The 12,812-nt window shown below is 39.1% G+C and overlaps 1 protein-coding gene across 1 annotated transcript in view; it reads right to left on the reverse strand.

Moving 5' to 3' along the window:
• Positions 1-11,003: 11,003 nt before the first annotated feature.
• Positions 11,004-12,812, reverse strand: part of zbbx (zinc finger, B-box domain containing) — a 36,992-nt gene continuing 35,183 nt past the window's right edge. Inside the window, exons 19-20 of the mRNA XM_007889818.2 lie at positions 12,477-12,515; positions 11,004-12,065 (exon numbers count right to left, since the gene is read on the reverse strand). Coding sequence (XP_007888009.1) covers positions 11,948-12,065; positions 12,477-12,515 — 157 coding nt within the window. The 3' untranslated portion in view covers positions 11,004-11,947. The remainder of the gene's footprint in view (positions 12,066-12,476; positions 12,516-12,812) is intronic.

The following is a 12,812-nucleotide window of genomic DNA, read 5'->3' on the forward strand; positions in this document are numbered from 1 at the left end:
AAAGTTGTACAGAGGATTATAAACTCGGTCTGGTCAGCCACTTGCAGTTTTTCTTCCTATTAATTAGTTATTTCTTGTTGAATTTTAGAGAATAAAGTTAAAAAAGCACCTTTGAATCCTGCTGTGTCCTATCTAAACTATTTTGCTTTAGTTAAGTGTGGGTCAGAACTGAACTGAACCCAGAATCCCAAATTCCCTGAAATCGGGTTACTTCAGATTAATTTGTGAATGGGCCACATGTGCTTTAATTCAGATTGCTTCAGGTTTGGATTCACATTACATATTTACAGTGCAGTGCGTAGGCTACAAATCTGGGTGATTCTTCCATTATAAGTGAAGAGCACAAAACTCAATATATTTACCACCGGGGGAAAGCAATCATTTCATTTCTCACTGGCAGACTGACATGGATGCTGTCTAGTTACTGCAAGTGGTTGCTTCCTGAGTGAGAGCCTTCTCCCACCAACCTTCTTCTGCAAGAAAAAAAGAACATTCNAAAAAAACCATAGCAGCACAAATATCAGCAGGGAATTCTGAAACCCAAATAGACGTGGGCAGAGAAGTAGAAAAATACTTTGCTTTCCTGTTCTCTGCATGAGCACTGTGGCACAATCACTGAGGTGTCAGAAGGATGGGGCTGCAGACCGGCCGATCACCACAGAACATCAGAATTATTCTGACAAAGCCTCAGATAGGACATTAATCTTAATCTGGCCACCACAGAGCAGTCCTGCACAGAAGCACCCGGGCACCCACTAATCAGCAGTAAACACACAATGCACACTGCTGCTTTACAAATGCCGTGACATTGATTTGGCAGCACGGACACTGATGTTAACACAATGCGCAACAAGATAGCACCTGTACCGAACAGACTGAGCTCGAAATGAAAGACACTCACTTAGATCTGGGAATGTTTCACTTGTCCACTTTCGTGACGAAGGCACATTGTTCTCAATTGCATATTTACTTCTTACCAAAAGATTATGATAAAAAAATAATAAATTGGTCATTTTCAATCCACGACGGTTTGTGGGGACGCTGCTGTGCGCAAATGGCTGCCGCGTTTCTCCCACAAATATAGAGTCAATTCACTTTACAGTATATTCTGTGAATCGCTTTGAGACGTCGAGAAGACGTGAAAAGCGCTCGATCAAATTCAAGGATTATTATTATTATTATTATAATTCTTGCATTTGATCTAGCGCCTTATCAAGTCTAGGTCGTTGAGACACCGCAAAGCGCTTCACAGAACATATTCTAAAGTGAATTGACTGTATATTTTGTAGATGGACCATATTTATTCTTTAAAGAAACATTTTTTTAAAATCTGTTGCTCCTTAGAATGTGAATTTAAATTATTGATTGTCACTATTTCCTAATATAATGCTCATGAGAACTCTGTTGGGATTATAGTAGATTTAAGTACCATCTGCGTTGATTAATTCTCTTTCACTGGAGCAAAGAATGTCTCCTTTGGTGGCTAAAGCTTTAACAATGAGTTCAGATGATCTTTTGTGAAATTCAGTTAAGGGTTATGGAAGGTTACGGAAGATGTAATTGGGGATTATAAAGTCAATCTAGAATCTCCCCTTAAAGACGTTTGCATCAGGATAAATTGATTAAATTAATAATAATAATAATAATCCTTGCATTTGACTGTATATTTGTGGGCGAACGCGGCAGCCAATTGCGCACAGCAATGTCCCACAAACAGTCGTGGATTGAAAATGACCAATTTATTATTGTTGTTGGTTTTGTAGGGATTATTATTAGGCTCTGTGTGGAGTAAGGAAACTTGCCCAAGGTTTCCTCCGGCCTGGAATTGAACTCAGGTCTCTCGCTTGCAAAGCGAGTGCTCTAACCACTGAGCTACAGGATCCTTAAAACAGGGCAATAACAATACTGATTGATCTGTTTTGTTAATATCCAATATGAGAGTTAAAAACAAAAACAGAAGTGGCTGGGGCCACTCAGCAGGTCAGGCAGCATCTATGGAGAGAGGAAAGGGTCCACGACCCTTCGTCAGAACTCAAACCCTCGACAGGGTTCCTCTCTCCATAGATGCTGCCTGACCTGCTGAGTGCTCCCAGCCACTTCTGTTTTTGTTTTCAGATTTCCAGCATCTGCGGTATGTTGCGTTTTGTTTATGAGATTTAAAAATATTGGTACAATATGATCAACGGAGGGACTTTGTAAAAAAAAAGGAAATAAATTTTGCATTCAATCAAAAATAGCAGGGGTTGTAGGCTTTTAATTGTAGACTTCAAGCCCTCAGGTCGTGTACTACTGTAAGAAGGCAGCTCGTGTATGCTAAACTACTTGCGATCACCCATCCTTGCATTTCCTAATCCTGTTTAGGGCATTGGTTCAGGGGCTGAGTATGAAACACTTCCCCGCAAGGAGGGAGTAAAAACCGGTGTCTAACACTATATTTAAACTGCATGTTTCACAGTGAATGTAGCTGACGATTTGCCACAAAACTTGCAGTGTAAATCAAGGCTGAGCCAGCATAGACATGGACCTGTTTGTCCCAAGACTACCTTGAGGAGACGTTATCAGGAGAAGCTCGATTCACAGGGCCTCAGTATGAATGCAGCAATGCTCCCCTACAGATCCTCAAGGTATAAATGAGGCACTTCACATTGTTAGTTTGCATCCAGCAGCACAAACAACGCATATCGCCTTGATATTTGATCCGTTACCTGAGGCTAAACATCAGCAAAAAAAGAGTAGATGTTTAGAGACGCTGTGTGGCTGTTTTAGTGGAGCCCTCAAGTGCGGCTGTATAAACTGTATAAGGTATGTGAGATAGTGACTGCAGCGAATTCACAGACATGGAGGTTGAACATCCTTCCCACACCAAAGAACATTATTGTCCCTTATCCTCGAATCACTCTTGTAAAGTTAACCAGGTGGAAAGCCTGTTCCCACTGCACTGCAATATCAGATCTTAGTAGATAAAGAGCCCCTCCAAAACCACAGGAACCTGAACTCCCTTGTAACTGCACGCCCCTGATGGAGAGATAATGGGGAATAATCAGAAACAAAACCAAGTGGGAAGAAAGAAGCTTATTGCGAACATTCACTGCTGTGCCTCCAATGCAACCCTTAAACCTCCACGTCTTAACCCGATGTAAGGTGAAGTGTATTTTGATGTACATAAGTCACTCGCGAGATGCCGTGACATTGATTTGGCAGTGTGGACAGTGATGCGACACTGATTCAAGATGCACCTGGAGATACAGAGATTACAGGCACGGGAATATCTAAATGCTGTGCACATCAGTGATGAATGCAACCGCAGACATGGAACTTTTTATCAGAAATCTGCAACGTTCAAGTAGAGCAATGAGCTTGATTAAAAAAAAGTTTGGTTTGAAAAATATTGTACAACATAATAGGATTAAGATCTCTTGACTCCTCTTCTCACTATTTCCCAAGTCCTTTTAAAAAAATAGTGGTAATCAAGCTGAGCAATGGGATGTGTCCCAACTCTGGCTGATGCACTAAAGAAATTCTTGACAAATGACTGCAGTGGTTTTTGCAAGGATTCGCTGTGAGTCTTATGAGGAAAGTCTGCCCTCCTTGAAAGAGCTAAGTACTGCATTCATCAATTTGAAAACCTACTGCCACAGAAGATTTTAACACACGTGTTGAAATATATTTTCATATAATGCGATTGAACGCTGATGACTGTTAAATAGAGCCCCCCCCCCCCCCACCGCCAACCCCTCCCCAACATTTTGCTGAACTCTTAGATTTTGGAATTGTTACAAAACATAATTTATAATAATCCATACTCCCACCCTAGACAGTCGGGATTATTGTTTTCTCAAAAGTAAAAACAGAATAAGAATTTGCTGGCGAAACAAGACCGAGGTCCACCCAGTTCGCTTTCCACCAACCGAACAGTCTCTTGCATATGTCATGTCCCAAACTATACACTGTATCCCGACCAATTTATCTGGAGGATTGTCGGCCAGCACATCAGAACGATGACTTTTTAATTTTTTACGTCATAATTTACGTGCTCAATGAGGTGATGTCAGTCCCGTGAGATTCAGAGTTCTTTCCCTGTTTGTTTACCCGGTTACGGTTAGCATTATAGGATCCTAAAGCACCGCAAAAACACTTCTTGCATTTGCACCTCGGTCGTTGTTACAGCACCCTTTAAGTGAGATTATCATTCCCAATACACACACTGGGGTGAATCAGGGTCGAACACATTCATGTAGGGTCACACCTCTTGCATGGAGAAGAAACTTTCATTCCATCACTCTGGGCTTAATTAAAACAAAGCTCCCGGCGGTGATAGGGCAGTATACGGCATTTCATCTCTATCACCTTGTGGTAGCAGAACAAACTCTGCCACTGTCAAGCACTCCGGGACTCTAACCCATGTGTAGGGTGCTGTATCAATGCAAAATTGTGAAAGGAATCATATCACATTTGGGGCAAGATAACACACATGCACACACATACACGAACACACATGCACACACACACATGCCCACACACACGCATGCACAGACACACACACATGCCCACACACACATGCATACACGTACGCATGCGCGAATATAAATCAAATGCACAAGAAAGGAGACACCAGGTTTCGCAACTTAAATGTTTTAGCTCTGATGTTAAACATTGCTATCCATCATTTGGTCATTCAGGGATATTTAGAGAATGAATTGCTTTGGGGTGAGGGGTGGGGGGTAGGTAGGTGGGGGGGACGGAGGTAATGGCGGGGGGGGGGGGGGGCTGAAGTAACATCTTCTAATTGAGCGGAAACAACAAGCGAACAAAACCAGAACATGCTGGGATGAAAACTAACACTGTGCGAAAAGCAGAAGCATCTCCTGCAAGGCAGCACGACTGGATTCATTATCTCAATACCTTGGCGTGAATTGAACCAAGAAAGATTTTGCACCGTCAGCATACTTTACTTGAAGGTCACTGGAGCCAATTTCATTATGCAAGGATAAATTCACGTGAAATCAGTTTAACCCCTCGAGGACCGAAAGGCCATGTTCCACTTTGGATACCCAACAAGCATATTCTAATTTCACGCAAACACCCAGAGGAAAAAAATTGCACATTTTAAAAAAAGATTATTACATAAAATGGGATTAGAGAAATGTATAGAACACTCCTTGATCTGGAGTGCACTGGTACAGTAATGAACCAGGTAGCCATCCACCCATTGAGTAACATTTTAAAACGGAACATATTATCTGCCTGATTAAAGGATTATTTCATTAATTCATGCAAAATATAGGAGTCAGCCAACGCGGTTAAAGTGGTGGTAATATCTATTCACTGTATGAAGCATTTTCTTGAGAGTGACGTTGTAATGCAATTAGTCTTAAATGAAACCATCTCTTTTGGGCTATTCGTTAGGGGGTTTTTTATGCCTCAGCAACACTGGTTACATCGTCACTTAATTCAAGTTTTGTGCTATTCTGGAACAGGTAATTTGGAGCCAAGTTGCTGCTTGTAATTTGTTTGACAAAACTACTTTTCCTTTAAAGAGAGGCTTGAGTCAGATTAGTTTTGTGAACTGTTTTTCACAGTTAACCAACATAAACTATGCTACAGTCACTGACTGATAAATGTCGTGTGGTCTCTTTCTAATTGCGAAACTGTTCAATTTGCATGATTTTACCCAATTTAACATTGGGTGGTTTAACTTATTATAAGTGTTAATTTACCACAACAAAATCAAGAAAGGCTATTTGTATGGCTCAGGGGTAAACATCCACAGCTCACACATCTTTACCACCAAAGGAGTGCTAATACATGCATACAGGATAATCCCATCCTCCCCGTGAAGTTTAGTGGCAACACTGGGAATTGAAAATCCAAGCGTTTCATCTCATCAACAGCATGTAAATGAGGTTTCTCTTGCAATGCCATTTGCATTGCTGTGACATACAGAAAGGGCTTCATTTCTGTCTTCTGTTGGTGGAGAGGGGACCTCGTTTAAACTGTAATGATATTTATCATTCAGATTGAGGCAAAAAATTGTATCTTTTTATTGCAGATTGAATATTGACGCTTCAAAGATTTACTTTGGTTTAAAGTCTCACTGATGGTTTAGTGAAGTTTATTTTAAAGCACGTAAGCATAAAGGTAAAACACTGAATTCTTAACTTACTGGTTTATTTTTTGGGGCTAACAAATTGCAGGCCAGTTGCATATAATAATAATAATAATAATCCTTGCATTGATATTATCACATCTTTGAAGAGCTTCACAGAATATACGGTGAAGTGAATTGACTATATTTTGTGGGTGAAACGTGGCAGCCAATTGCGCACAGCAGTGTCCCACAAACAGTTGTGGATTGAGTGCACAAATTATTATTATTTATTTATTTTTGGAGGGATTATTACCCCCTGTAAAGCAACTATCATCATCTATTATTCTCTACACAATGGTCATTTAAGAAACAAATTGCAAATTATTTGGCCTCTGAAACGGATTTTAAAAATAAAAACATATTGTTTTCTTAAAATTACATTCCTAAATGGACATTTTACAATAATACTAAAGAATAGCTAACTTTTTTTTGTCTATAAGATCAGCCCGAATATGGCACTTTACACAGCAGCTGAAAAGAGCTTCACGTTGCAGGAGATACTTATGGTCCAAATTCTTCTTCTGATGTTTGATATGAACTGACAGAAGCAGCTGCCTTAAATATCTAAGCTTGTAATACATGGCACAAACTAAGATTTTTCATTTTTTGGGGGCCTCAAAAAAGAGTTAGCATGAAAATGTTAGATACAATTTCCCATCAGTAAAATCTTGCTCTTTTTTCCCCAAAAGAAATTGAGCAGAATTAAATGAAAAGTAAAGCACTGGATGGCAGCCTTTTGATTTCCTGATGACCTTCAGGAATAGGTTTGAAACCGTTAAATCAATTCCCAGTAAATTAAAATGGGACTGTGTTGCGGCAATATTGTATTCAATTTCAAAGCTGCTTCCATGATGCTGTGGATTTCAGATATCTGGCAGTAACAAGGTGACGTTTCCATTGCAGGAGCTGCAGAAACCGGGTTACAGACAAGGCCTGTTTAACAAAGCTATGCTATTTTATCTGGTCAGACTCCAGCCGTTACCCCAACGCACACTCTGGGCTCTTGCCAACCTCCGCCTAATACTTTCCAGAATTAGGTAAGCAGGATGGGTCCCTCCAGGGAGAGAGAGAGAGAGAGAGAGAGAGAGTGCAGTGCATATTCCATTCCAACAATCCATCTCACGTGTAATTAGGATGCATGGAACTCTCAGTTTGGTTTGGATACTCTTAAACACAGTGATGGGCTTCTGCGTCTGTCAAAAAAACAAACAAATGCTATCCAAAAAAGGGGGCAGGGTTCAGTTAGGTCAATTTCAATCTAAAGCACTGAATTCTGACAGCAAACATTTCGATGAGCGAAATATCCAGACTTCTGCTTCAGCAGATTTCAATTTGGTCCTGCGAAATAAGATCTGAATGTGTACAGCTCTGCTGAAGTATAGTGTGGACAGCCTGCCCAGGATGGTAAGACTCAAGATACCTACTCAGCCAACCCAAATCACCATGGATCACAGCACTCCAGGTTTGGAATTGACAAGTCCCATCAAACAAAGGCGAAAACTCTTCGACTGTGCCTTTATTCACCTCCCCTCCACCCCCCAGCTCAGTGTTGTGCTCCACCACTGTCAAGCTCTCCGGGATCTACTCTGCATGAGGGACGCAGGTTGTTGTTGAAAGAGTCAGAAAACTATTAGCCATGAAAATCCAAGGATGAGAGAGTAAGTAACCAGCAAACAATGTGATTCATTTTTCAACCCAACTGAAGGCTTTCTTTTCACAATGCTAAGGATCTTCCTATCATTATTAGGCAAAAGGCCTGGGGATTAGAGATGTTCCACGCAAGGTTATTTCTCTCACACTGCTGGAAATCGGTAGAGTACGACATCATGATAATGCCTCAAATGACATCTAGGGTCAGAATAGGAAAGTCTCACATTTAATGTTTGTGCTGAAATGTGTTAGCTGAATTCAGCTGAGGAAACAGGACGGTACAGTTGGCCTCAACGTCCTCAGGCTAGTAAACAAAAAACCTTTTATGTTTCCCTGAAGATTCGAGCATCTTAATATTTTTTCCCAAATCACTCTTACCCCTCCCTTTAAGTTTCTCCGATGTCACAGGTTAGAAATAGTTTACACACTATATTCACAAAAAAAATCATACTCTTGAGGGATGTGTCAGAAATCTCTACTGATTGCTTTAAACCCTCAATAATCCCTCAAAAAAAAACAATAATAAATTGGTCATTTCAATCCATGACTGTTTGTGGGATACTGCTGTGTGCAATTGGCTGCCGCATTTCACCCACAAAATATACAGTCAATTCACTTTACAGTCTAGTCTTTGAAGCACTTTGAGACGTCTAGAAGATGTGGAAAGCGCTATATCAAATGCAAGGATTATTATTATTAATAATCGATTGGGACGATATGGATAGGAAGATTCAGTGAATGGCTGGATTTGCAGCATTTGTCTGTAAATTAACTGTGTTGTCTTATGGTTTGGGCTTCATGAAAACTGTAATTACAAATCGAGTTTGACATCTCACCTGTATTTATCTTTTGCATTTCGCTAACAATGATACATCATGACATTGCAAGCTCATTACAGTATAAATAGTAATAATGCACCCTCAAGCAGGTTTTCCTATAGCAGACGAGCATGAGATTCATCACTTTGTTCCCAGTTGATGACTTGGGAATGTGTTCAGGCTTGGGCTGCCCTAGCTTGCAGTACATATTGTCAATCACCGTTAGTTAACCAAGAAATGACCTTGAAGTTTCAGCATGCCCAGCGCAAAAGAGTGAAAGAAAATCAAAGTGCAAAAAGTATTACGGTGGTGATTCGTCTGGATTTCATAGTACCGTATGAAGGTAGTCAAGTTAAAATTCATTTATTTTCTAAAAGGATAAATATTTATTCACAACTCGACTTTTATCCAATGTAACCAGGAACTTTAAAATGTTGGTGCGTTCAAGACCTGGTTACAACGTAGACATAAATTTTGTTAAAGGCTTCCAGAATGTGCACAGAATCTTTAGCTGTTTGAATAGATTACACAGATGGACTAAATCGAATATACTTTGTTTACAAGTCTACTCATGGCTATCAATATCGTTGCTAAAGTTCATTGCACAATTCCAGCTTCATGAGTGGACATGGAAAAGGCAAACCAACTTGAGAAACTTATTCAGATTCGAATATCGTAAAAATGAATACAATGTGGTCCCTCTTTCTCTGTCCCAATGAAAAAAAATAACTTTGATAAATTGCAGAAGCAAAATAATAAAAATAATCCTGTTGCATTTTCAGAAGCAACTGGAATATGCTGTGAGAAAGATGGTCAAATTCTGCCTTTGTGACATTTACAATTCATATGACAAAATCTCCATCTTAAAAAGGAATGTCTTTGCACCTTCACGCTTTCTCACACCTACATCAAATGCTTCTGAGTTTTACTTAAGGGAAGAGTGGTTGTAACTTGCCGTTTGGGGGGTTTGTATGTGAATTGAAGGCTTTTTCCTACTTTAAAATAACCCATCTCGCCCCCCACTTCCACCTCCTCCATAAAACCTCCAATAATTGAAAGCTGAGAAAGAAACATTCATAAAAAAATACTTTGGATTAAAAATTAGTGAAAAGAAAGCTTGTGTTCTCCTTGCAGACTGAGTGGTGGTACTCAATATAATTAAAAGCAGTAGGTTCCTTAAGTCGGAAGCTGTCAATGTGCTGGACAACTTTTGTGACAGGCCTTCAGGCTGTTTACTAGTCTCTGGTCAGCTCCACGAGTTGCACATGGGTTTTCAACTAACTGGGGTATACTTAATAATTTATCACGCGGCCATTTTACACACTGGCAAATCCATGTTCAACAACAAGCCAATTATTCATCGAAATGTCAGCAAATGAGACAGATTTGAACGCTCATTATCTCCCGTTTACACGAGGAGATGTTTGTAAGGAGCACTTGTTGGATTTTTGGTTCTAATTATTATTTAAACACAAGCCGAATCATCAACACATGTAATTCATATTGCATATTTGTAAGGAATCGTTGCATTAATAAGCCAAGTTCAAAACTGTGGCATAATGATTACGTTTATTGAATGCGTACCTACACTAGCCACCAGGCTTTAAATATTAATGTTCGGCAGCAATTCTCTCACTCTGACACCCCAAATGCTATGTGTATCAATCATTGTTAGTTAGCTATTCGCCTCGGTACTTATTCAAGAAGCATTTGAGCATTCATCCGGAATTTAATTTTGATATTATTCCTCAAAACAGTAACCTCTCTCTGAAAAAATGATCAAATTGTCAGGATAGGGAAACATCAATTTCAAAATGTATGTGATCTGAATCTACATTACGATTCTGGACACGGCACTTCACAGAATATACTGTAATGTGAATTGACTGTGTATTTTGTGGGCTTAAGGTATTTCCAGCGTTTATTAACAGATCGGTAAAGAAGCAGTTTTCAAAAAAGTAACATTTAAATTGAGATATTAAAATTACATTTACAAATTACCACTTTGCAACAGTCAGAACTTTGTATGAAACAAACAACCCATTAGGTCAGTGAGGTTCAAATTTGAACTTTGACTATTAATGCAATTGCCTTATATTTCTTTGTAACCAAGGTTAATTAAAGGCGCGAAACCAGAGAAAACATATTTCACTTCTGCGTATTATTTCATTCTCAAGCAACGTACATTTATTTTTAGATTTGATACAAAAATGTCAGAGGTAAAGCTTTATATCCTGAAAAATCAAGCAATTCAAAACTGCAGATTGTTATGATCGATGATAATGGTAAATATCTGTCTTAGTCATAGAACCAACCACAGTTATAATACTACTGATAAATTGCATTGGAAAATGTTCATTTAATCACGTCGGGAGGACGTCCCAAGGTGCAGGGCAGTCAAGAGTTTGCACCTGAGCTGGGGGTTGGAATCATCAAGAGAATCAAGATAACCGAAGCCACATTCAAAGAGAACGGTCTTCATGGAGGCAAAGGAGGGGTCGAGGGGTGAAGGGACACCAGGATGGAGTCCCAGGCAGAGATTTCAGCTGCATCAGTTTTATACTGTAATCTTGATGGTGGATTGATGCCAAAGAAGGTCGAAACACCGATTCGACCATAAAAGCAGCATTAAACCATACAGTAGTAGTATAATTATGGAGCAGCACTACAGCTGTACAACACAAGCAACAATTTAAAGAAAAAAAACGGCAAATAGAAAGGGGTAATCAGCTACTAAAAGAGTGGTTATTGAAGGACAAAGTTAAACATGGATCAGGAACACGTGAATTTCAAACGTGATCAGGATTAGAGCTTCAGCATTAAGAAGCATTAGAACATCCAGACTGCGCTAGAAAATAAATGAGAAGTATTTGTAAAGATTAAATAAGATTGCAGTACAAAAAAAGAATTTGAAAAAAGCAGAAATCTTAAAAAGACAAGAAGGAATTCACACGCTGGTAAATGTCTTGAAATAACAGCTCCAATAAATCAATGCTTCTTGATTTCAGATATCGATGCTTTTTTGCCCTCCGATAAGCTCCCAAACAATGCTCTTATTTAAAAATCTGTTTTACATATTCTCCCAAAAGTGCAACTTTACTAAACATTCTTAAACACCAGCATTTTATTATGGTTCAAGGGCAGTTTACACATGATCGAATCACATTGAAGCGAAGAAATCAAATTATCTTTTAATTTTAAATGTTTTTTATTTGACAGTGTAACACGGTCTGTAAAATTCAGTTGCTGAATAACTAATATCAGATCAAGAATCTGCTCAGCTGGTGAATGTACTTGTTTGAATTACAAATCAATTACCAATTCAGTCTGGTCAGGATAACTTCAGAACATTGTTTCTCTCGTCAGCTTCCTCTTCCTCATTATCTGTCTGACCTTCAACAGTCCATCTGCTGAGGGACTGGAGTATAAACTGGGAGCAATCCTTATTCCTAGGAGAAATTGAAGGACAAAAAGGCATAAAACATCAGTTCTAGTCTAATAGACATGAATCATTTCACTGGCACAACAGTTGAGAACTTTCAAAGGGAAAATGAAATGTATAACCTCATGTAAATGAACCTTATCACGTTAGCCTTTTCATTTAAGCGATATGCACAAGAATAACAGGAATGTTTAACAAATAAAGATACACGTGAATATGGAGATCAATCTCACTTCTCACCCTTCGACTGAAGATCTACCAAGAGTAATAATAGTCCCATAGGTGAGATAACAAATCCAACTGGGAAATCATAGGGGAAAATTATTTGTTAAGGTGCGTAAAGTACTTTCAGAGATATTATTCTGAATGAAAGATGCCTTGTAAATGCAAGTTTCTCTTGTTCACCTCTTCAGCTTACCTTGAGGGTTCCTGGATATATCCTGTTGGCCAATGTGGTCTTTTAAAAAAACAACATGAAATTGTTTATTTAGACTTTCGGAAAGAAGTTGGCATATATAGGAACACAACTAAATTCCTGCGGCGCTTTGATAACAAACTGGGCGGGCAGTGAGAGGGGCACTGAAATAGTTGCTAGCTCTCTAAAAAACTCTTAAACCCAAATAGACATTTTGGTGACACACTTGTCAAAATGTACAAATATTAAATGAGCAATTTCTCAAACAATATGGATGGACAACAGAGAAGTGGTTAAAATGGGTTAAAAGTTGGACACTTCTCAGAAAAGTCTTTTACA

Source organism: Callorhinchus milii, unplaced genomic scaffold (assembly GCF_018977255.1).
Source record: "Callorhinchus milii isolate IMCB2004 unplaced genomic scaffold, IMCB_Cmil_1.0 Scaffold11, whole genome shotgun sequence".
In the NCBI taxonomy this organism is placed as follows: Eukaryota; Metazoa; Chordata; class Chondrichthyes; order Chimaeriformes; family Callorhinchidae; genus Callorhinchus; species Callorhinchus milii.